The sequence below is a fragment of the Zootermopsis nevadensis genome, unplaced genomic scaffold (assembly GCF_977971745.1).
Source record: "Zootermopsis nevadensis isolate Lab colony 2312 unplaced genomic scaffold, Znev_1.0 Znev_ptg000024l, whole genome shotgun sequence".
NCBI lineage: Eukaryota > Metazoa > Arthropoda > Insecta > Blattodea > Termopsidae > Zootermopsis > Zootermopsis nevadensis.
Window position 1 is genome coordinate 14,429,812 of NW_028259156.1, and position 24,507 is coordinate 14,454,318.

General features: G+C 37.9%; 2 protein-coding genes across 3 annotated transcripts in view; both read left to right on the forward strand.

The window, feature by feature from the left end:
- The first annotated feature begins 1,051 nt into the window (after positions 1 to 1,051).
- Positions 1,052 to 4,888, forward strand: Fis1 (Mitochondrial fission 1 protein). 2 transcript variants are annotated; one of them, XM_022066303.2, is made up of 4 exons: positions 1,052 to 1,192; positions 3,105 to 3,314; positions 3,431 to 3,536; positions 3,640 to 4,888. In XM_022066303.2, exons 1-4 carry the CDS (start codon positions 1,148 to 1,150, stop codon positions 3,741 to 3,743), a joined length of 465 nt encoding a protein of 154 aa, XP_021921995.1. In that variant the 5' UTR covers positions 1,052 to 1,147; the 3' UTR covers positions 3,744 to 4,888. The 2 variants fall into 2 exon arrangements, with proteins under 2 accessions (XP_021921995.1, XP_021921996.1); XM_022066304.2 differs by having other exon boundaries at positions 3,652 to 4,888.
- An 801-nt stretch (positions 4,889 to 5,689) lies between these two features.
- The window catches only part of LOC110830909 (BPTF-associated chromatin complex component 1), a 154,449-nt gene continuing 135,631 nt past the window's right edge, over positions 5,690 to 24,507 (forward strand). The window contains exon 1 of the mRNA XM_087355335.1: positions 5,690 to 5,827. The gene's annotated coding sequence lies outside the window, so the exon portion shown is untranslated. The remainder of the gene's footprint in view (positions 5,828 to 24,507) is intronic.

The window sequence follows — 24,507 nt, forward strand, 5'->3', positions numbered from 1 at the left end:
TATTCTTAAAATATTTTGCAATTGATTAAAGGTCATATACCAAATTCAAAATTTTTCATTTTATATTATAATAATAGGATTTATTTTCCACGGTCCTAGAAATCTCAAAAATATTTTGTAATTTATTTAAAGCCACGGATACATCACACTTATGTGGCATCCATGGCAATGAGATTTCAAGCTATCACGGCGGCGAGTGTGACCATGTATAATACGAACATCATAGTAACGCTCTTCTAGGACGATACGTCGCGTAATCTGGTACAAATTTTTATCAGACTATACGGTGCAACATCTCAGAATACAGTTATATCCATAGTATGCTGAATTCCAACTGAAAGGAATTTGGGCATAATACACAATTATTACAAGGTTAAAGGACATGGATACTAAGAGACAATAAAAGGTACAGAATACCAAAGCAATACCAATACCAACATAACTATTTGCATAAATATCTTTCATATTTAAGAATTTTAAATAAAATTCTTCTACGGAATGGCAATGGTTGGATATAAGATACTTTGGTTAAACACGTTTACAACGTGATTTGAATTTTAACATTGGGTGGAATACTGAATCTGTTCCTTACTGGTAATCAGTGAAGTAGTATTTGGCATATAGACGTCGTTGTGTGCTATTATTATATTTACACAACGAATTATTACTTAATGTCTTTATACTCAATCTAAATTTGCTTAAAATGTTCTATATTGTCCACAACGAACAACGTGAATAAATCAATACGTCACTCTCAAGGGGGGGCTTATGAAATATTATTAATAATTATATACAAGCATTCCTTTTTAAAAGCTTAAAGTGGTAACTTTCACAAACGTATGTGCATTGATCTGTCACCGAATATTGAATATATCATCCCGTGTGAGGAACTGTACATGGATAAAGATTTTCTTCTACCCACTCGTAATTTATCATAGCGTCAGTCGAATACAACTCAGTCCGGTTTTATTTTCTGTAGTTCTGACGGTTCTGACCTCAGTTCTGGTGGTGTAATTTAGAGTCCGTGACAAAAATACCTGCCTAAATTTTCGTCGTGTCTTCCTTTGTCTGTGCTAGGTGCTCTGACCTATGAATATTATCTGTGCTATGTGCAGTGGTTCTTCTAACATTTCACAACGCAGTCAACATGGAAGATGTGTTGAGTGAGATTGTGTCACCACAAGATTTGAAGGTTTGAGATAATTATATCTGCTTTGAAAAGTACATATAAATGCATTGAAAATATCTGTGAATCGGTTCTCGGACATGGTTATATATGCATTACATGTTATAATATTTCTGGGATTTTATTATAACCTGAAATACGTGTACCGAAAATGATTGCACAAAGTGACGTAAACTTACCTGATTGCATTATATATTAGGTTTTGAGGATGCTTATAATCTATCTTAATGAACTGTTAGGGTACTGATAATTCGTTATATTGAGTAAGTAAAATCAAACAGTCCAAATATTTTGTATACAAGCTGTAGGCCGTTGCCCCATTAATTATCAGGGATTCATTAAGAGCTTAAGGAAAGCTTACATAATAAGCGTAAGGAGGAAAATTGTTTTTGTTCAGATTTGAAATTGTTGTTTTTTATTTATGGCCGTATGTAACCTTATAATATTCCTTATGTTGTGTACTACATTGCTGTTTAAACCATTGGAGGCTCAAGATGGCAGCCGTGGTGTAATACTAGTTTCTTCATGTGGTTCCATCTGCCACCAACAGAATGCATGTTAATGCCATTTGAAAGCTGTATTTTTTCCGTATTAATAATTGAAATTGAAGTAATTGCATTTGCTGCCAATCTAACTATTGTTATTATTGACTTGCAGTAAATGATGATTTCACATGAAGTAGCGTTTTATTTCCTTATTGTTATTTAGTGAAGCATGGACCCAAAAGTGTTCTGTGGCAAGGTGGAAGATGAAGCCAAGAATAAGATTACCATTCAGGTGGTTCAGTGTTAACATGTAGATGAGTGTTTCATAGAACATGAAAAAAAGTTAAGAAATTTCAGAATGTGAAATCTCTGGTACTGAAGGCAGTGGGAGAGATGAACCAGAACAACAGCATCAGTTTGTTAACAGTATTATAGGTTTCACACTAATATTCTTTCTGGTGATGCAGCTATGGTACAGAAAAGAAATATGTTTCATGAAAGACTGCAGCAGATCTTTAATGTTCAGTCTGTCCATCAGTGGCTTCATGATCTTTCTTTAGCTGTTCAAGAAGCTGAACAGCCAATACATTATTTCTGGAAATTGATGGATAGACATATTCTGGAAGATGTAAAATCTCAGTCGAATATTTTTTCAGTGCAGTGTGACCCATCAAAACTTTGAATATTCCTATGAAAGAAATGGAACATTTCATTGGATGTTGTTTTTATGTGTCTGTATATGGCTTACAAACTTGTATTGGGAAAATGAGACCACAGTACCAGCAGTAGTTGGTGTGATGAGCTGGCAGCAGATGAAAACTAACAGATGACAGTGACATGTTAATAAAAAGTTAAGCCATGTTTAATACACCTTTTGCCAGTCTGAAGGATGTGCTTTCAAGGATGTGTTATCAAATTATTGTGCTCCAAATATGGAGTACATATGTGTTTATGTTTTGTTCATTGATCAGACTGTATTTTACAGTATTTGTTTAATTGTGTGTAATATTTTATTACAGTTAGTCACACAGTCTTCTTTTAGAGGAGACAACATACCCACTGTGATTTTTTTAAGTGCAAATATGAGAAGTTTCACTGACCTGATGATTTTTTAAATAATGTTTACATATCATTAATTAAAACTGCATACAAATACACCTGAAATTTCTGTTAAGTTGCATTAAAATAATATTGATGACAATTATGTTTTAACAAATGGGAAATTTACTGTCAGTGTCATTTGTCTAGTTAGTACATGCATAAGTGTTATATAAACTGGCACTTACATAACAGAACCCGAAGACTCAATGTTACTAGTATCAAAGTTAACCGTCAGTAGATGATCTCTGTAAATTACGATGTTCCTCACTTGGTCCATTCTTATCTGATTCATGGTAAAATGTTTTTAGCATTTGATAATCTTGAATTTTCAGAAATATGAGCGTGCTTACCATGAAGAGCTGCTTAAAGGAGAAGTAACGCAGAAAGCACAATTTGAGTATAGTTGGTGTTTGGTTCGAAGCCAGTATTGGGCAGACATCAGGAAAGGGATCACTCTTCTTGAAGATCTTTACAACAGCGGCAGTGAAGACGGAAGGCGCGACTATTTGTATTACTTGGCGATAGGGAATGCTAGAATAAGGGTGGGTATATTTATTTATGAAAATGTGCATTCTCTTTCAGGCTTCATGAAATTTGTGTCTTTTATTGACATTAATGTTAACAGAGTTTAATGTGATCCTGGATCGCATTTTTGCAGGAATATGGTAAAGCCTTGAAGTATGTCAGATCATTCTTACAAATTGAGCCAGGAAATCAGCAAGTCCAAAATTTGGAAACGTCGATCAGAAAAACGATGGAAAAAGGTTTGTGCTTTCTTAAAAACGGATATTATTTAATTCTATTGATTCACTTCCTTTTAATATGTGGAATGTCACATTGTTTGAAAGTGTATGTTGATGTTGTCAGGACTTGTTTCAGAGGGTCTGAAAGGACTGGCTATGGCGGGAGGTGTCGTGTTGGCTATAGGTGGGTTAGTTGGCCTGGGTATTGCCTTAACCAAATCGAAGTGATATGACACTGCAACAGGACTTCATCACCCGTGTGGATCTGACTGATAACGAGTAACATCCAACATCATGTATTCAATTTTAAGAAGACTACAGCTTTCATATTAGTTACGCCTAGACCATACAATGTAGGATTTGAGGTTTTTATGGCAGCGAATCTGAAGATCACAGTCTTCTGGGTTGTTGCGCCGCGGACATCTACCAGACTTCATGGCGCGACAATCCAGAAGACAGATCTTTAGACCATGTAATCTTCGCTGATGCTTACGATTGAAAATGATGATCATTTAGGTGTCTCGTTGTCAGCAGAATTCCGTCAAAGTTGACTTTAATTTTTGTGTTGTTTGTAGAGTATGTTAACGTTGTATTAAATATTATTTCTGTGATAATTTCATGTTATATAGTGTTTTTTTTTAAAATCGTGCAGGTGGATTGCCGCTTTTATTGCACGTATTCCACCGTTTGAAAGCACTGGAAATGTATAGTAGTACACACATGCAAGATTATACCTGAAGTTGATTATAACAATAATTTGCATTAACTCATTTATTAAAAAAGAGTCTTAAACTTGATTATAATTTGAATTTTATCACCTATTTGAAGTAAACTATATGTTTTGTAATACAAAGCCTAAATTGTCCGCAGTTTGTGCCATCAGCAGTAAAGCTGATCAGGGACATTCCACAGATATTAATAAAGATTTTATGTATTTTGTATAGTCTGCATAAAAGTGATATTTATCTTGTAGTATCCACTGTACATGTGTATTGTGTGCACCTGCAGTTTGATAATGATGTTATTGATTGTGATATTAAAAACCTGCTCCATCCTGCTTTATCTTCCTTAACATTGTTATTAAAATATGTTTCTTTGAACTTTCGGGTTTTGTGTTGATGCTATGTAATGTGACTTGTTGAAGAATATGAACCTAATAACAATTATGAAAGCTTATTCAGCAAATAGAAGTTAAAATAATTTGATGATGTAATCAGATTCATTCCAGTTTGAAATTGGATTAACATGAGAGGAAATGCACACTCCGAGGCATCCACCGAAGTTATATACACTGAAATGTAATTCTATAAAATTAGTGTAATTTTGTAACAAACATTTTTCTTCAGAGCAAAATAAATAACAGTGAACCACGATTATCAATAGGCCAGTCGTGATAAAAATTTCTCCTGACAATTTTTTTGTGTGTATGTGAATTTCTTGTGCCAAACTTACTGAAATTACACCAAGTGGTTTGGGCGATGCATGTGCACGACAGAAATGAACTGTCTTAAGTGTACATGTACACTGTTGAACAGCCTAATAACACTGAAAAGGCAGGAAATTGGCAGTTATGAGGTGAATGAATTTTGACGATAGTAATAGTGATGTATTCGATCAGAGTAACACATCATTTATTCTTCTTGGCTGCGGAACAACGAAAATAACCTTCATCACACCCGTTTTTGTTTCCATAAGCAAACGACACAATTAACTATTTGTTGATTTCTGAAATTCTTTTGCCCCAGAGCTCCGTGTCTGGATACGCAGGCATAAAGGTTGCTCACATTATGTTTGATTCCTATCTCCAACAGAACACATCCCATAGTCGTTTCCAGAACCCATGGCTTGAAAGTGCTCAAGTAAATAAACACTGTTCTAGGAATAAAATAAACGCACAAATTTACTTTGTAGTCGAAAACGGGTTATTGACCTTCAATGCGGATGATTTACTTGCTACAAAAAATCAATAGTAAATTAATATAAATATATTTTAAGCGATTTCCGGCTGCCCGGAATAGATTATTCGTGGTTTTACTAAGTCACGCCATACGAGGAGAGATTTGTAGGCAAAGAAATGTTAATATTAGTTACACGGTATAAACTAATTTTGATAATCACCAGACAGGGGAATGGCTGTCGGGCACTTTTCTGACGAACGGTAGATGCTTCAAGCTGGTGCTGACATCCAGTGCTTGATTCAGTGAAGTGCAACTGCGAATTCCGCCAATTGTTTCTGGTGCAGTTACCGAGATATTTTCATGTGTTTGTTTTGTGCTCCAGTGATCTAATACTTCTACATAGAAATATCTGAGGTGAGTGAACTTTCTTTGAATTATATGAATTTTTCTTGTGGGTCTACATAACATTTAAGAGTTGGATGTTATAACTGCGTAGATTGTTATGAATAAATATATGCTAGTTCACGGCAACACGCCTTTAATTTGAGGTTACGTGTTTGGGGTAATGACGGTCAAGGATCTCCATTACCTACGGCGGGTCCAAGGACGCTTTGCAGAAAAAGCAGATGCAAGCAGCATTCGGAGATTCTGACAGGGACACCCATGAAAAGTTTTTTAGAAAGCAAATGCAAGAGCACAGAATAGAAGTAGGCAAACAGCAATATTTTCAAAAGAAAACGCATAGTGGGTAGTAAGTAACCTTGGGCAATACTTCGGTACATTATCATTTTCCAGGTTTAAACCACTTCTAATTTTCCAAATTCCTGTGCGCATAACAATAAATTCGATTCCAAAATGTTTATTAAAATAAATTGGAAGACGGATGGAAACACAATTCTTTATTTATTTAATGTGTACCCACTGAAGAATCTCAGTTATAAACTGAAATAATTTGTCACTGATCTCATTTACTATTCAGCAAGCTGCTACAAAGTTACGTTTTGAACACTGGACTTGCAGGGAATGTAACAAACTGTCAACAATCCTTTCAGGGTAAAAGCTGGCTAGCTTGTACGAAAAGTAGGTCAGAGGTGTATCCCTACCAAGACTGCGTTGTGAAACAAAAGTTGTAAAATTCTGTTTTCATGGCCCCCCCATATTCGTGATATAGCGATATTTTAGACTTTGTTATACTGCTCGTAGATATACCAAATATATCGGCCAGTACCAATAATGTAAACTTGTGCTAGCTTACTCTCATTTTCTATCGCAATAAAACAGAAACCGGAACGCAATATCTAGAGTAGTAGTCGGACGTGAAACGTTTGTGTAATTTTTATTTAATATAAACACATTTACACATAACTGGGTCGCTTCATAAACTTGTCTCTTGAGCGGAAGTATTCCCAATCCACGTGGTAAAATTTTACAGTCAGATTTGACTTTTCCATTTGTGCCCAAACTCAACATCTCTCGCGAAAATGTTTTTAGTGTGCGTATAGACTAGATTAATGTAAACCGAAGATGAAATTGTATAAACTACAATTATCTGTTAGTATAACTTGGTCCAGTTTTCTCATTTCTCTCAAGTAGTTCTGCTGATTGACCTTTAAAACGTCTTTCATATCCATACGTTGAGTTCTCCGTATAGAAGGCGGTGTAACACCAGGATTTTGCAATACGCAGTCTGTTATAACTGTTTCTAATGGTGTTACACAAATATTATTAATGTAACTAGAAATCCTTCCCTACTGTCGCTTATATCTTGCTAATTTTGTTCTTTTATTTACATCTACCTTTATCCAAGTATTCTGCTGAATTATCTTAATTTTACAACCATAGTACATTTTTATCATCCTCTTACGTGTTTCTTCATCATTAACAATAATTTCCTGCCAAAAGAAATTATTTAATCCCCTTCCTTTTCAGAAAACGTTTTAATACAGAATGTAAAAACACCCTCTCCCTCTCTCTCTGCGTAAAAAGCGCCCCCTTCACTCAAATCGCCTCTCAGATTTCAAGTACCAACCTTAACCCACTCCCCCACTTTCACGAACAACCTGTTTATAAAATATTAATGATCTCTTATCGGTAATAAATTTATATATACAGTTGACTTACGTGGATTTCAAAATGGCGCCCCGTCCTTGTTGGGTACGGACTGTCAGATATTTACTCGCACAGTTACATTTTAAAACTAGTGTGTAGAGGTTCATCACATTTCTTAAACAGGCTGTTCGTATACGATACGAAATATTTATGTCAGTCTGTAGGCCTGTTAGTAATGTATCTGACTTAGTTCTTGAAGTACTTATTATCTGGCATGTTTACTTGTGACATTTTTCTTACAACACCATAATGAAAATATTAGTGGCGAAAGATTGGGAATATTTAATTACTTTTTTTCTGCCTTAAATATCTGATTCGTCAGCTGATTATCTGAAATAAAATTACAAACTTAGAAATGGTGTCATCATGAAGAGAAATTTCGGAAAACTGATATTATCAGGAACAAAAGTAATAATATGTAACGATATAGGAAAAACAATTTTTGAATGTGTGAATATGTTGGGGAAAGAGAGAGAAAGAAAGACAGGCGACTAGAAGCTGAAATTTTTTTTTATTAAAGTTCCTGGGGGTTACATTTAACATAAATAATCAAGTCATGAGAGGATAATTAATTGCTCTAAATGTTTTATGTGACATTAATGTCTACGTAAGGAGGTGAAAAATAAATCCTGGGGGCTTGTAGAAAACATGGAGAAACCGACTATAGCTGGAGGGTTTAGGAACAGCCAATGCAGCCTGATACTGCATAGTTCATGACGATGAGACCATTTGATAATCTTGTTCTGTTTCATGCACGAGAGAACATTTTTGAACGCGGTCTCGTCTGCAGAACAGACAAACTTAATGGACCTCTGTTTAGGATTAATATGATCGGATTGCAGAGGTCGTTTGTCGGGGCTTGGCATTGAGCGACAAATTAAGTACGTTTTTAGAACTGATTCAGTTTCATCCATAATCATATATAACGTAAGAATGACAGCTTCATAATAGGAGACTGGGAGATGGGGAAACGAGGTCATGCAACCCAATTGTAAACAGTGGCATTGAACATACGCGATGAATCTTGTTATAGTTTTCTGTTATGAAACCTTTCTGACACGGACAGTCGTAGTATGAGTTGCGTGTGTCAAATCTGTTTTGTATCGAATTGTGCAATAAAAACCCAGCATAGCAGAATTAAGTTTAGCCTACCGTGCTTGGGGTACAAAAGACAGTGTAAAATGGGCATTAAAACTAAATGCTCTAACGATATTATTTTATGGTGAATTTAAATAGGACGGCAAAGGTTAAGCCTTACTATAAGGAGCTATGTATTATCTTCTTTCCTAACAAACTTCAGCTTGAATTGGAAGAAATATCTATTCATCTGTTGTATCTACCCATCATTCTTCTTGGTCGACCTGTATTTATTTATTTCCCAAGTCGAAAACTATAAATTATTTTGGAAAGTTGATACGTTGAATTGTTAGCTAGTTATATAGTTGAAGTTTAAGCTCGCAACGAGCGCCTTGCTGGCTGCATTTGGCTACGATGAAGTTTATCTGGTCGGTTCTGCTGTGTAGCGGTGTGTGTGTGTGTGGAGTACCATTGAACCACGAAAGTTATAAAGAGGATTTTTTATTTTTCGTTCATGAGAGTGTTAGCAGGGCTAACACGGTTACAATGAACGCTCCGACCTGGTCAGTAAAAAGATTCACACGCGCTGTTGAGTGCATAAGGCGTTAACAGTTGTTTAGATAGTAAAAGTTACCAGAAAGCCATTTAAACGCGTGTAACATACAATAGATGTTCAATAGCAAACTATGGCGTCGACCAGTTTAATGTCTAAAGGCTATTGCCTCTAACCAGAATTTCCGATGACAGAGGTTCTCAGAGTGTGGTCGACTGACCATCAATGGCCCTTGAGCTTTCTTCACACAGATCACGGATCACCTGGAATTAAAAAAAAATACATACATACATGCATGCACGAGCAGTATAGGTGAAGATGTTGCAAGATATCTTTTGAATAAATTAGTACAGCGACAACGTCTTTATTATCATATTAGAATTTTTAACACAGGCCATTAAATCTTTTAAACAACAGGTCGAAAGAACTGTCTTCTGGGTTATAGTGTCGTATTGTCTGGTAGACGTTTACCAACGTTGTATAGATTATTGCTGCCTCCATCATCAGGGCGATGAGAATCATTAAGTGGTCCAAAGACACTCAAAGCAAATTTGAAGTGGTCCAGATAAAAGTTTGTGAATCAGAGACCTGTGAAGAGAAGGAATTATACTTCAGCAGTCAAATAAAAATTAAGCTCAAAGTTTTTCGTTCTGTTTTTAGAATGGGTAGAAGTTCGTTTGCCAAACAACATTAACCGATTCTGTTTTGCAACAAAGATCCGACGTGGGTTTCTCAGATAGGTTGTCTGAGTCGCATTTCTTCAGCATTACTCACATGACCTTCGACTTTTAACTTTCTCAAACACTACCACCTACGCTAACATTCAGTAACGCTGTATTTTGCCACAGAGTGCATTCATGCATTTCAAATTAGTCTCAGAGTAAACAACGATTATTTCCCTAAACTGCATTAACCAATTGATTTTTGTAATATGGACGTGTTTATTTTGAGGTAAGAACTGAATTCTTAAATATCATTTAGACGAGCTGTGTTCTTCACAGATAAAGAATGTGAGATTACTACTCTTCACAGGAAATTATTTTCGACCTCGTTAAATATTTATCCAAATGTGTATGAGAAAACATTTCGTGTTACCAATTTCCTTTCAGAATCATATTACTTGATCGATGCGTATTTATACTGATCAATATTTTGTCAAAATGCATGTAGTGAGACTCATGTAGACAGAAGAATGGGATGTAGTGGGTGGAGGGACCATGTGCCCCCATGTGTTTACATAACGAAATTAAAAACAAGTCGAAGGAGTGCATTTGTGAACATTTAATTCAGTTTATTTGTTTAATTATGACGGCGTGGATTTGATTCACGTGACTCAGAAAAGAACTGGTTTCGGGCCCTCGCGAACATGCAGGGTTTTTTTGACGAGCTGAGTGACTATTAGCTTCTTAAGAAGGGCTCTACTGTATGACGTTATTGTTAGTTACCTATTTAACTTTAATAAGGAAATAGAAAGCAGTGTATTTATTTCTTACATTTTTGCTAGTTAATTTATAGTGCTGTTTATATTAGGGACAGTGAAGATTAGAATACCTTGTTAGATTTATTAATTGTAAATTAACCCGATATTAATCGACATGAATATGTGGTTTACTTACCGTGGTGAAGTATTGGATTAAGATTCTGTTAATATTATGGAAGAAGATTTTTAAAACTTGTTAAATTGGTATCCTTGCAATGACAGCTTGGCCTGATAAGGATTAAAGTAAATATATAATAAAATAGAGACTTTTTAATCAGTGCAAAGAATGATATTGACTTCATAAACAAAGATGGAGCTTTTTCTTATTCCTGGTCTTACGACTCAGTGTCCATACATTTCTGGGCAGTTTGTACCTGTTATATAAACACAGAAAATGAGTAGTTATTGTTAGAATGAGGTGGGACAGATTTAGTTTATTTCTTTTATTGTCCACTGCAGGTAACATGTGACGGAAACCTTTCAGAATACATAGTGAAGACTTACATAATCTGTAGCCACATGCAACAACGTAATAGCCCCACATAACTTATATGTAAGCAATTGCAGCCAGGAGATTGGCTCTGAACGGTAATATCCCATGTTTTATTTTATAGATGAGTGTTTATAAGGCTAGGTTGGCTGACCGCAGAGGCAACGTGGTCTAAGACCCTGGCTTCGAATTTCGCACGAGGCCGTAATGCGTACCACCGCTTGTACTGTTCTATGTAGATTTTTTTGCCCTGATTGAAGTTTACAATGGCTTTACTTAGTCTGTACAGAAAATGCTATTTTTACTCACCTTGAGATAAGAATGTAGATGGAAAACGTTTGAGGAAAAGTGGGGAAAATATTTGGACGTAATGGACTGTTAGCAACAGGAAAAACAGAATATTACGTAACGAGCTTCAGAGATTGTATCCTTCAGCCAACATCGCTAACTAACTTCCTCCTCGGAGCAGAGACTTCCAAGGACGATTAAATATACATGTAGCACGTAAAAATTCTAGCCTGAAAACCTGAAGGGAAGACCTCAGTTACGAAACCTAAATGCAGAGGAGAGGACAATATTAAACTCATTTTCAGATAAATAGTCTGTTCAGATGTGGACTGTATGTTATATACTGTATACTGTACAATAACAAGACGTGATTTTGTAAAATGTAACAAACTTTCCAACTAACTGTGTAACAGAGCCCATCTTTGAGAAGTTGACAGCGCGCTCAATTTGTCAAGTAATTACCCGCTTTTTATGCAACCCGAATGTTTATTACCACGTTTACAAGGGTTTGCCATCAGTCCATTTCTAGAGAAAGATAAATCCAGTCCACATCCTCTCACCGTTTCCCCAAGATATGTTTTACTATTGTACTGCCATCTATGTCTACGTCTTCCGAGTGTTCTCTTTCCTTGAGGTTTTCCAACCAGAATGTTAAACGTATTTATTCCTCCCCAGTGCACGCTACATGTCTTGCCCTCATTGATTATCCTTTTATTTTTATTTAGTGTTCTGTCTGACGACAGGTCCGTATGAACAGGATCCTTCCATCCTTTTCTCGGACTGGGACCTGTTCATATACGTTCTTGGCAGATGATCCAGAAGTGGTTTGCCATTGCCTTCTTCTGTGTGTGAATGGAGTAATTGTTGGGATGCCACGGAGAAACCGGGGAAGCCCTGTTTAATGACTGTTTAATTTCATCCTTCTTCGGGACTATGATACTAATTTCATAATCAGCTGAATACTTACCAAATTATAAAAAGAGTTATACCCTGATATTTTAATCGCGTTTGTATGGGCATATGAACCGTTCCTGAACCTTCTATTTTTATAGTGTGTCGTATAAGTTCTTTAATTATATTGAGTAGTTAGACGCAACACCTACATTAACCTTTCCGCACTACGTAGTATTGCACACTGGTAAAGGCGTCATTATGACTATCTGCTTGTGGCATATCCGTTATTTTCTGCGAACAAACATCTGCTGGTACTTCCGCTGCTCTAGAAGCAGATCAGCACGCCGGATGAATAGACTCTGGTGATAGAAACACTCTTCAAAGCATCGTGAAACTGGCTGACACCCTTAGGCCGGGTGCACACGAGCGGGAAAATGCCGCGCATGCTAGCAGCGAACTCGCAGCGAGGAAACCCGTGACAGTGCACACGTAGCGTCATCTCTACGAGCTCGCCGAAAAACTCTCACCTGTACTAGATTGGATGGCAACCAAAATGGATGTGTACAGAAGAAAACGTGTAGTTTTGCCTATTTAGTTTATGCATACATCCTTAAAAAACGCAATAGGAAGTACTGGACACACCCGTTGGTTAGATCACGGCTGTTAAAAGGGGCGTTCGTGACAGTGTTTACAGATTTAAGAGAAGATGAAAGTAAATTTCATAATTATTTTCGTATGAGCTTAAAGTCGTTAGATGAGCTAGCAGCAAAACTAGATGCATCCATTAAAAGTAAAGATTCTGCGATGAGGCTTGCAATACCTCTTCCATGACTGGAAGGCGGTAGCTGTTGCGAAGATTGCGAACCACGTGTGCACAGCCCAATGCTCTCACACAGTCTGCTGCTTCGCGGCGATCGGCGAACTCGCTGCGAAGCAGCAGTGGTTGGCGAGCGCAAATTGCTCGCCGCGTCCTCGCCAAAGTGTGCGTGGCTCCATTGCTTCACATGTACTGCTAAAACGCGAGAGAAAATGACGCGGCTTGCTCGCCAAAATAACTCGCTCGTGTGCATCGAGCCTTAGCTTCTCAGAAGCACTGCGTCTCAGTGACTTAGTTGCGAGTGGCGGGACTTCCCCTTACATTGTGCGTTCCGGGGCGTTATTGTCCCCATTATAGAGGCGTGTACAATGATTCATTTAACTGAATCGATTCACACGTTCAATTCACCTACGTAAGTACAGTTTTCAAAAGAACCATCTGTTCACTGGCTGTTTGTAATCAATGCATTGATAATCAGAAAGCTTATTCGACGTCCTTTGTTCTCATGAACAATTCACTAATTCAGTTGGTTCATTGATTTCAGGGTCGTTTGATGATCAAACGTATGACACATTACTTCACGCTTATGTTAACATTTGCTGCCACAGGTCAAAATCGTAACATTTAGAAGAAAAAAAACAGAATGGGAAACGGGAATACCCCGGGCATCACTGGACGTCTGGTGTTATGAAGAGACAATGCCTAATTGTTTGTGACTCCTTTACCTGACGAATGCATGATTTCTGGCGGAAATCAAATCGTCCCATTCGAGATTAAGGACTGAAAGAGTGTTGGAAGTGTTATTTTAAAATTATAAAATAATATATGAACGCTTCTGTACCTAATTATTCCCTTTTTTATTCTCTCGCTTGCTTTGTTTTTGAAAGTAAAAAATTATAAACTTACTGCCACTTCATAGGCGTTACAGCCCACTTTGAACCTCGGCCTTTTCCGATAATTTTCCTGCACGATTTTCTAACCTTTTTCGACATTTTGTAAGACTTTTTGGGCGGGGGGAGGGGAGGGGAGGTTGTACCTAAACAGGACAGCACAAGCCAAACAAACGCGGAAACTCTAGGATGAGATTCGAGCCATCGGCCTCAGTTTTCGATGTGCCAAACCCCACATCTTAGATCGCGCTCCCATTGTCCAAATTAGACACGTATCGTTCTAAATTCTTATTTGATGACATGCGAGCCAGAACTTCGATCTTGACCCAGTGCTGTACTTTCAGGCGTCATAGTGGGTGTTGATCAACAGAAGGATTCAGTTTGTCTGACGTGTACGTACTCACTTTAACTCAGTGCACTCAACGATTCTTACATTCAACATTCGTTCATAAACTTCCCATTCCTACTAGTCCACTTTAGTTTACATTTATTACGTAATTCAGCATAGAGCATAAAACAGTGAATCAAAACAAAAACAGTGGAATGAGCCCTTTATGACATGTTTAAGTCTGATGAAAATTGATGTTGACAACAGTACAATATGGGCTGATGATAAGGAAGTGAAAATTAACATCCATAATTCTTTTAAGTTGGAGGTTATCCTTTTTCAAAGTTAGATAACAAGCACAATGGATAGAACACACTGAACTTATTATATATACAGCTTCGAATATTTTTTAAACTCAAGTATTCGAGGGTTATTATAAGGAAATGACAGGTGTGGAGGAAATCCATTTACAGACTGAACTGTTCGTCTTATTCCAAAATTTTGTCAAATATTTTCCCACCTGGTCCGTATTTTTTGCGAATATTTATCAAAATATGCTTCTGCGCCATGTTAATTTTTATTCCACGCTGTCCAATCTGGACCAAATCTACACTTACATTTAAACAGCGATTCATGTTCTGAACTACTTAATTATTCGTTTATTCAGGGCGACTTAAACTGACAGCAAGGAAAGGTGAAAAAATTTAAGAACTTTATAATGTATATTTTCCACCAAAATTACACTTGATTCTCGTTGTGCGCGCTTTCGCCGTGGTTTTATTTCAGTATTGTGAGCAGTATCAGCATCCTATCCGCGGCCGCCGTAGAACCTAACGCGCAGGTCCACCGAGCGAATTTTCACAAACTCGCCTCACCATTTTGACTCCGAGCACTAGAAGTCAAGGACTACCATGGATTATCACTAAGAAAATCCAGGTTTTTTTTACCTATGTGGTGACTCTGAGATAAAGCAGTCCCCGCGTATAATTGGGGTAATGAAATCAAGTATTACGGGTGGTGGAGATGTGAGATACGAACACAAGACTGGATGGAAACCCTGGAGGGAAAGGATTATTTCGAAGGCATACAAACCGTAATGTGTAAGACTTGAGGTTCTCACAGCGGTGAGTATGAAGATTTCTGTCTTCTGGGTTGTTGCGCTGTGTAGTCTGGTCGATGTTAACCAACGTTTCAGAGGTCATACTGCCTCCGTCATCAGGGCGATGAGTATGAAGATTTCTGTCTTCTGGGTTGTTGCGCTGTGTAGTCTGGTCGATGTTAACCAACGTTTCAGAGGTCATACTGCCTCCGTCATCAGGGCGATGAGTATGAAGATTTCTGTCTTCTGGGTTGTTGCGCCGTGTAGTCTGGTCGATGTTAACCGACGTTTCAGAGGTCATACTGCCTCCGTCATCAGGGCGATGAGTATGAAGATTTCTGTCTTCTGGGTTGTTGCGCTGTGTAGTCTGGTCGATGTTAACCAACGTTTCAGAGGTCATACTGCCTCCGTCATCAGGGCGATGAGTATGAAGATTTCTGTCTTCTGGGTTGTTGCGCTGTGTAGTCTGGTCGATGTTAACCAACGTTTCAGAGGTCATACTGCCTCCGTCATCAGGGCGATGAGTATGAAGATTTCTGTCTTCTGGGTTGTTGCGCTGTGTAGTCTGGTCGATGTTAACCAACGTCTCAGAGGTCATACTGCCTCCGTCATCAGGGCGATGAGTATGAAGATTTCTGTCTTCTGGGTTGTTGCGCTGTGTAGTCTGGTCGATGTTAACCAACGTTTCAGAGGTCATACTGCCTCCGTCATCAGGGCGATGAGTATGAAGATTTCTGTCTTCTGGGTTGTTGCGCTGTGTAGTCTGGTCGATGTTAACCAACGTTTCAAAGGTCATACTGCCTCCGTCATCAGGGCGATGATGACGGAGGCAGTATGACCTCTGAAACGTTGGTAAACATCTACCAGACTACACAGCGCAACAACCCAGAAGACGGAAATCTTCATGGGTAATGTGTTTGGTAAGGCGCGGTAGATGCTGATACTGGTCAGAATTTATCCGAATGGCCTGAGGAAAATCACTGATAATATAATCGTAACAGAAGTATTTAATTGCGGTATTCGGGTCAAATTCACATCCAGAGACCATAATTTCTTGCCGAGATAAACCCGATTGGTCAATCGCTTGAATTTACCGGACAGAACATTATGCTAGATAACAGTATGTGAACGTAAACTGTTTATTTGTAATTTTTATCGCTGATTTTAGACTTTACAGCGTTCAGTTAGCTTTAGTGCATGTTATGTATCAGCATCGGACCGATGCAATTTGTGCGAATATAAACCAGGCTTTCAGTACGCTGTAAATACGAGCATCTTACTGAGTGCCCTCATAACTTATCTGTCCTTCGTATGACTGGCTTGAGCTGTACAAGCTGCATATAAGAGCCTGTTAGCTTGAAGGAGAAATTTCATCATTTTTAGCATTGAGTTGACCAGACGTCCTATAATTCGTTTTGCTTCCATGGTGGCTGTCTTCTATAGAGTTTTAATAATTTTTTAATGTTTCTGTTGAAAATTACTTCGTACATTCATCAACAGATATGCTGAGTGGAAGCTGAATCTCTGTAAAAGAATGGCTTCCTGGAACAAACCTCTTTTAAAGCTGCCAATGAATGCTATGTAGTAACTGTTTGTTTATGCATTTCTTGCATCGTAGTTGTCTGAGTATTTTATAACAACAATCTTGAAGCAATGGATACTTTACTATTACTGGCCTGCCTTTGGTAACCGAATTGCTTTTGAAGTTACAGTTCTAGAAAAACAGATGAACTTATAGTTTTTGGAACCGGTGAGTCTTTAGAATGATTCGACATCGGAGTAACTGGTGAAAGATTATTTAACTTTAAGGAAAGCTGCCGCTCACGTGATGAATAAATAACACTCTAGGCCTGATTCCAAGCCAACGGACTGTTAAATCCTCTGTAAACAGATTAGGAATGAATAGTGCTTTTATAGAGAAATTCACTAGATCAAGTAAATTTGTCACGTTTTAAGTACTATAACGCATTAAATTTTTTTTAATACATGAGGCATATTTACTGAATCCATGTGTCGTGTTCGTTAATTCATATTATGGGCCTTTGTGAGGAACAGTTCAGTGTAGACCTATTTGTCCTGATAGTGAATAACAAATGAATAGAAACTGGGAAGAACGTGATAATGAAAATACCCTTAATGGTCACATTCGTGGAAGTGAAATGACCAAGCGAGTCATGAGTTCAAAAAATCGAATTAGTTCTCTGCTCGTTTGCCAACTGAATTACAGTGGCTGCCCATACAAATTTTATTTCTGTCAGTGACAGAATATTACTCTGTATTAAAAATGTAATAAATCGTTCATTATTGTGTTCACCAGTAACGCTATATTTAAGCATTAAAGCCAATTTTCAGATCTGTCGTCTGCAGTCAATTTTTGGTGGCTCGACATCTGGCGTTGGCAACAAGGCCATTAATCTGTCGGAGACGACAAAACGTTATTTACAAACTGACATGAACTGGAATCAACGGGATATTATTAATAACAGAGTGGTGTGATGTGAAGCAACATATGGAATTCTGTGTAAAGCCTTCACTTGTTCCAAACGGTGCGGTTCGTAGGTTTTACCTGCTGGACAGATCTATCAAGCCGAATTAGGATAGATACTACGTATTTGTACGATGAACTGGGATGGAATTAAGATAAATCAATCTTGACCTATTAAAATGTACTGTCTGTACGCATTCAGCAAGAAAAAATTTCTAACCGAATTATCTTACGAAGAACGGAAGTATTGATAACTGCTCCTCTGACAAGCATTCCGTTTCTTAAATGTGCTTACTAAAATCCAATTCTTTTACGTATTGTTTTAGTAAGAAGGTGTAGTAACCAGGATATCATTCACTCTTTTACTGTGCAGTAAATTTGTCCTTGTGCTTTAGGACAGTCACAAAAAAACTCAGTCTAATGGGAGTTTGGTCTTCGCGAATTCTAGAATATCGGGTTCGATTCCTGTTAGGTCATGATTGTATACATCTTTCTGTTTTTTGTCCCGTGTAGGATTTCGATCCTTAGTCAGAGTCCTACCAGAGGTGTGTCTAAATTAATTATGACTAGGAAGATATCAAATGAGTTAATTATTAGATGGCCCTGTATGTCTGAAGAATGTAGTTTTATAAGTTTTGTAGATGTCTGAAGATTGATTACCTTCAAGAACTTAACGAATAAGATGTTGTTATACAGGGCCTAAACACTTCTAGGTACTTGTTACAATTTTATAAAATCCTCATTCTTCAAATATTCCTAAATACTCGAGCTTCGTTGTCAGCCATTATTTATGCTCTGTGTGATAGAAATTATAACAGTATATGCGTACAGAACTTGTCACAGGAGTTGGTTTGGTACCTGGTGAGTAAGCCATGTCGTTAATATGAATTATTATAAGATGGAAAGCTTTACCTGTTTCGTACTTTTACAGTTCCACTTCTAGTTCCCGCTAATTACACCAATGGCCTTAGATGTGTGAACAAAGCTTATACAATCTGAGACCTTATTCTTTGAGCAATTAAACCTGGTCTAAAGGTCAGTGGATTTCTTTTAAAAAAGCGAGACATTGCCAGATTAGGTTTTTGTAAGGCAGTGCAATTTAAAATGGTCGCCAATCTTTCGTTTAATATTCATGGGAGCCTTTGGTTTCTACTAGGAATGGAACCATTCAGAAAGCATCCGATTCCTAATTATCAGTCCAATTTTAAAGATGGCCTACTTGCGACCTTCATCAACCTTTATGATCAACATACCTGTAGTGACGGATAACTCGTTTGTTCTTGGAACCAAACAGAGCTGTCAGCAATAAATGCATACCCACTCATGAAACGAATTCAAGTTTGCTGAAAATGCATTTTGTTACCTAAGAAAACGTCTTGATGGAAGGTATGCGTTTCCCTTTGGAATATTAGAAGGGCGAACGGCTTAAGAAACGACATAACGAGCTGGGAGTGGGGGTGGGGGGTATTTATACAGGATATCAACTGTTAATGTAGCGGGCTCCATTGTGAGCTGGAAGTATGTCCAGGATGGAGGAGACCAGGGGAACCTCACATAATTTAAGGAAGAAACATGTTGGAAAACATCTATTTGCAGGACCAAAAATAAGATGAAAGGATGACATTAATGTTGATCTTAAGGAGAGACAGTTTTCGAGAAGCGGTTGTGGATTGAACTGGTTCAGGATCGTGTCTATTGGTAGGCTTTCATATCAGTGTTATTGAAGCATCTGGTTCTGTCGCGACAAGTGGATTGTTTATGTTTTAGTAGATAACTGCAGCAAGTGAGGTGAGACGAGGTTAATTGCATTTCTCCACTTTTCGTTTACATGTGTCTGGTTAGAAACTGTTAGATGAGAAGTGAATGAATAGTTACGGTGACGTTCCACTGAGACAACGGGACTGGTCCAGTGCCAAAAGAGAGCTAGGAGATAAGAAGAGTGAATGAAGACCACAACTTCGGTGTCATGCGTAGTGAGTCTGGTCCCATATGGTATTTTAAGATGAATTCCAGGGTCCGATTATCTTGTTCTCTACGCTGTTGCAACGTTTCACAGTCTGATTGTTATGGCTGACGGGGTTTGTTTGTAACACGTTGCAGTTCAAGGAATTGCCGTAGATTGTGTATAAACTTTTGACGTGTCAGAAGGAAATGTCGTTTCTTTCCGATTTCCGGCTTTCCAAAAAAATGTACCTATTCGAAGTCATATTTTAAGATGTTTACATGCCTTAGAATTCCTGGAAAACGAACTTCAGAAAGCGGATGTAACTGTTGGTTATGATCCTTTATGTGACTCTCAGAAAGTTCAGAAACTGCTCTGAGTAATCTTACTAGGACAACGACTAGAATGCTCGTCTGGGTTTCCCGCGGGAGAAGGCAAACAAGAGAAAACTTTGTCGAAACTACTTGATAAGATTTTCGCCTTATTTCCTTTCTTTGCGTGTTTTTGTTCAGTATAAATGGAATCGGGACATAATAGTGGTGCCATGTGTGTTCGTCAGCTGTTTTTACCTACTTGAAGGACTGATTAAATTTGTTTTGCCTGGAAAAATGTTAGTATAATATTTCCAGTGACGGCTGTACTACGGTTCGCGACGTGTACTTATTTCATTCTTCCCTTGTATGAAGATACTCGTAGGCTTTCATGTGTAACAGAAATGTTTTCTTTCGTCTCAGAACTGGATTGTGTACTGAGTCACTTCCAGTTATAAATAGCTGAATGAAACTTAAAAAAATAGTTGAAGTTGCAAACATTTAACTGTCTCGTACTTTAGTCAAAACCCCACCAAGAAGGTTCATGGAGCATGGAAGCAGGTGAAATTTCATTAGTCATCAGCGCCAATGAAGGAGACTCGAACCCTGATCGTTCAGCCATAGCTTTACCTATTGAGTTATTGCCGATGTTTGTAGAAAGTTCGAGTAATTGTGCTCGGAAAAGTGTGACGTCGACAGAAGAACAAATAGAATTGAGATAGTGATCAAAGATTTATTGTGCTCTTCTACGGGTTCAGCATATAGCGTACTGTCTGTGTGAGTCTGAGCCCGTTTTCTGATCACGAAGTTCGTCATACACAATCGAAATCATTAGGAGGAAGGAGGCTGAGTTTCTTCTTCCCACGGGATCTATAATCGGTTCTTTGAACGACGGGTGGTTCGAGATTTAATGATTTCCAGTGCAAGTTTGCCGCCTTCGAAACACCCGCTTTTTCGGCGAAACTGAACACTCGGTTTCCGTAGAACGGGGCGTTTCCTGATTAGCTGAATTTCTATCAGCTTCTTAAGAATGATTATGCCTTTAATAGTTCTGAAGTTTTATCAAATCGGTAAAGATAGGCCTACATATGTTTAAACTTTTATTTTGATAACCATATTTTACCGTTTTGTGCATAATTTTAAAATATTGTCTATTATCTTAATGGAATATGAAGTATATGCAGAATATGACTTGAAAACACCCATGACGCCAGAGATGAAGATGAAAATTAAATAATTATTGTGAGGAATCGATGCAGATGACTTTTGTGTACCTATGTGAAAGTTCTACTACAGTTGGCAGGCCGAATAAAATACAGCGCCAGACCCGATTAACTTCATCGCCAGACACAGCATCCAGTCGCTCAGCGACGCACCTCACTGCCCGTGCCAACAGTCCAACTGAATATTTACCTTCCTGACTAGTGAAAATTAAACTCTGGATGAAGAACTGAAAGACTTAGTTTATCTGAAATTCAAGAAGTTGGATCCTATTGTAAAGGAATGAAGTCCTTTGTATTGTAGTGGAACAAGTGTTGTAAAATATACTATAATGATAGCGATTATCATGATTTTCTTCAGTATATCCTTCCTTTGATAATACTTCAATTAAGTCATGATACCGTTTAACCCAATGTATTCTCTTTCGGAGGGGTACAGATAAAATGTATGAAAATAAAATTTGGGTTCATTATGGATCGGGCCAATGGTCATCAGGTCGGGTAAAATTCCGAAATTTCGGCCCGTGCAGACAGATCTCTAGCTGTCTGGGAGAGTAACTGGGTGAAACTAGAGTTAGAAACAAAGGTGGTCTCCGTTCGTCCTCATTGGAACTGTAGAATGACGGTCTCCTTGACTACATCGGTGATGATGGGGAGTGTTCTTGCCAGGTTGAAAGTTTCATTGCCTGTCCTCGTCTTTAGCTCTTGTCATCACACTCTTGCCAGTTGCCGAGAAATATGTTCTCTTTACCTTTACTGTCCTTTGCATCTGAATTATCATAAGAACCTTCAGATAAAATGATATAAAAATGTTCGATGCCGGATACAATGCCTGGCATTACATTATGTGACTTCATTTCAAGAGACGAAATAATAAAAGGCAGTCATCGACAGAGACTTTATTTTCACTGTTTTTTTTTTCTTTTGAGTTATACACTACTGTTTTGTTCCTTAGTGCAACATATGTATGACAGGATTAAAGTGTTTCATCACCAATAATAGTTGACACAATGGAATTATTATAGTATTGGTAATAGTTACTGATTATTTTTTTTAGCAGAAACAAGAGAATGTAGGTTAATATAAACTTCACGTCCGAAGCCGAAACTTAACATTTCAACATTAAACATAGTAATGCATATCTTTTTATTTCTCCAGTGAAGTGGTCGTGAAACAGAACCTTTAACACTGATCTCATAAAACAAAAACAAAAAGTTATTATTGTGTACTGGTAGTTATTCAACGAAGTTACGAGATTTTGAACGCACTGAAGTGTGCTTACGAGTGGTTGATAGGGAAGATACCGTAGTCAGTAAGACAGTTTGAAAAAGCACAGATTTTTAGTGCCCAGGAGGATGGTTAGAACTAAGAGGGGCGATGGAGAAAATTTCATGGTGCGGAATTCACTAAATATTATTAAGATGACCAGTCAAAGACGATACGATGGGTGGTGCATGAGGACATTATTATAAATGCGTACAAAACCTTTCTTCGGTAGGCTGGAGGGAACAGAAACTCGAAAGACCCAAACGTACGTGCAAGGATAATATTATGATGGATGTCAGAGAAATAGGATATGAAGGTAAGGATTGCATTCTTCTGGTTCAGGATAAGAACCGGTGGTGGGCTTTTGTGAACACTATAATGAACCTAAGGCTCGTAAGATTTTAGGTTTCCACAGCAGTGAGTATGAAGATTTCTGTCTTCTGAGTTGTTGTGCTGTGTAGTCTGGTCGATTTTACCAACGTTTCTGAGGCCATACTGAATCGCCCTGATGACGGAGGCAGTATGATCTCTGAAACGTTGGTAAACATCGACCAGACTACACAGCGCAACAACCCAGAAGACAGAAATCTTCATACTCATCGCCCTGATGACGGAGGCAGTATGATCTCTGAAACGTTGCTTAACATCGACCAGACTACACAGCGCAACAACCCAGAAGACAGAAATCTTCATACTCATCGCCCTGATGACGGAGGCAGTATGACCTCTGAAACGTTGGTGAACATCGACCAGACTACACAGCGCAACAACCCAGAAGACAGAAATCTTCAACCTAAGGTTTCCATAAAAGGAAGGGAATTTATTTTGTAAGTCGCCGACAATCAGCTTCTCAAGAAGGATTCTGTTTCATGTGGAGTTTATGTGAAGAATATGCTGGCGCTGTTGAATTCCCGTTAACACTTCCTGCCGTCGACTTATTTTTATGTCACCTTGAACGATGCAGCCGTTGCATGTACTGAAGCGTGGAACCCTCACTTACTTAGACGCCCTGCACCAAAGTGTTGCAGTGTACTTCAGCTCTTAATTGCTTATGGAGACCTTGGTCTAACCCCTTTCATTACACACTCAAATTTGATTTATTTATAATATCTTCTCCAACATCATACTTAAACGTGTATTTTGTATACTGTTAGCATCTATTTCCGACATGTCAGATAAGGCGAATTTAAGTCCTACAAATTTATAGTAGACGGATTCTCTTTATAAGTTATAATTTCTTCCCAGAAATAATAATATATCATGATAATATTAATAACTTCTGTAACATATTTACATTCGCATACAGTAATACAGAATGTGATCCGAATGAAACTGATTTGTATCTGTAACAAATGAACACTTGGACCACACAAAGTTTTAAATTTGCAAATAAAGTACTGTATTAGAGCAAATCATTACACTGCTGTCAGAATTCAAAGAGTTCTTACATAGCAGGCGGGTGGAGGTGCTAGAAATGCAGTTAACTTCTAAATCAAATAATCAAGGGCTGACAATTCGCCAGGAGGATGGAGATTTGAGATTTGTTATACAGCAGGGGATTAGTATTTGGATGTTATAGAGTAGTAAACATCGTGCTTCCGGGCATACAGACATAAATTTGAAATCAAGTGGCCTTAGATTCGGATGGATGGACGCAGATATAAACTCATGGGCAGGGTCATTCTGAGCTACGTAGTTGCGTCACAGTCACGAGCCTGGAGTCGTTGGCATTCTGTATGTACACAAAAGGGAACTATAGTAAAAAATGTGTATATGTATCACATGATGACTAATTTGAAGTATCTAGCGTTTCTACAGCTCTTGTTAAGGTACAATTTGGCTGCA

What these genes read in the sequence shown, in the direction of transcription:
- Fis1 (XM_022066303.2), top strand. Translation starts at nt 1,148, where the DNA reads ATGGAAGATGTGTTGAGTGAGATTGTGTCACCACAAGATTTGAAG. An exon ending in TAGGGAATGCTAGAATAAGG is followed by an intron (nt 3,315 to 3,430) that starts GTGGGTATATTT and finishes GCATTTTTGCAG; the next exon opens with GAATATGGTAAAGCCTTGAA. An exon ending in CAGAAAAACGATGGAAAAAG is followed by an intron (nt 3,537 to 3,639) that starts GTTTGTGCTTTC and finishes TGATGTTGTCAG; the next exon opens with GACTTGTTTCAGAGGGTCTG.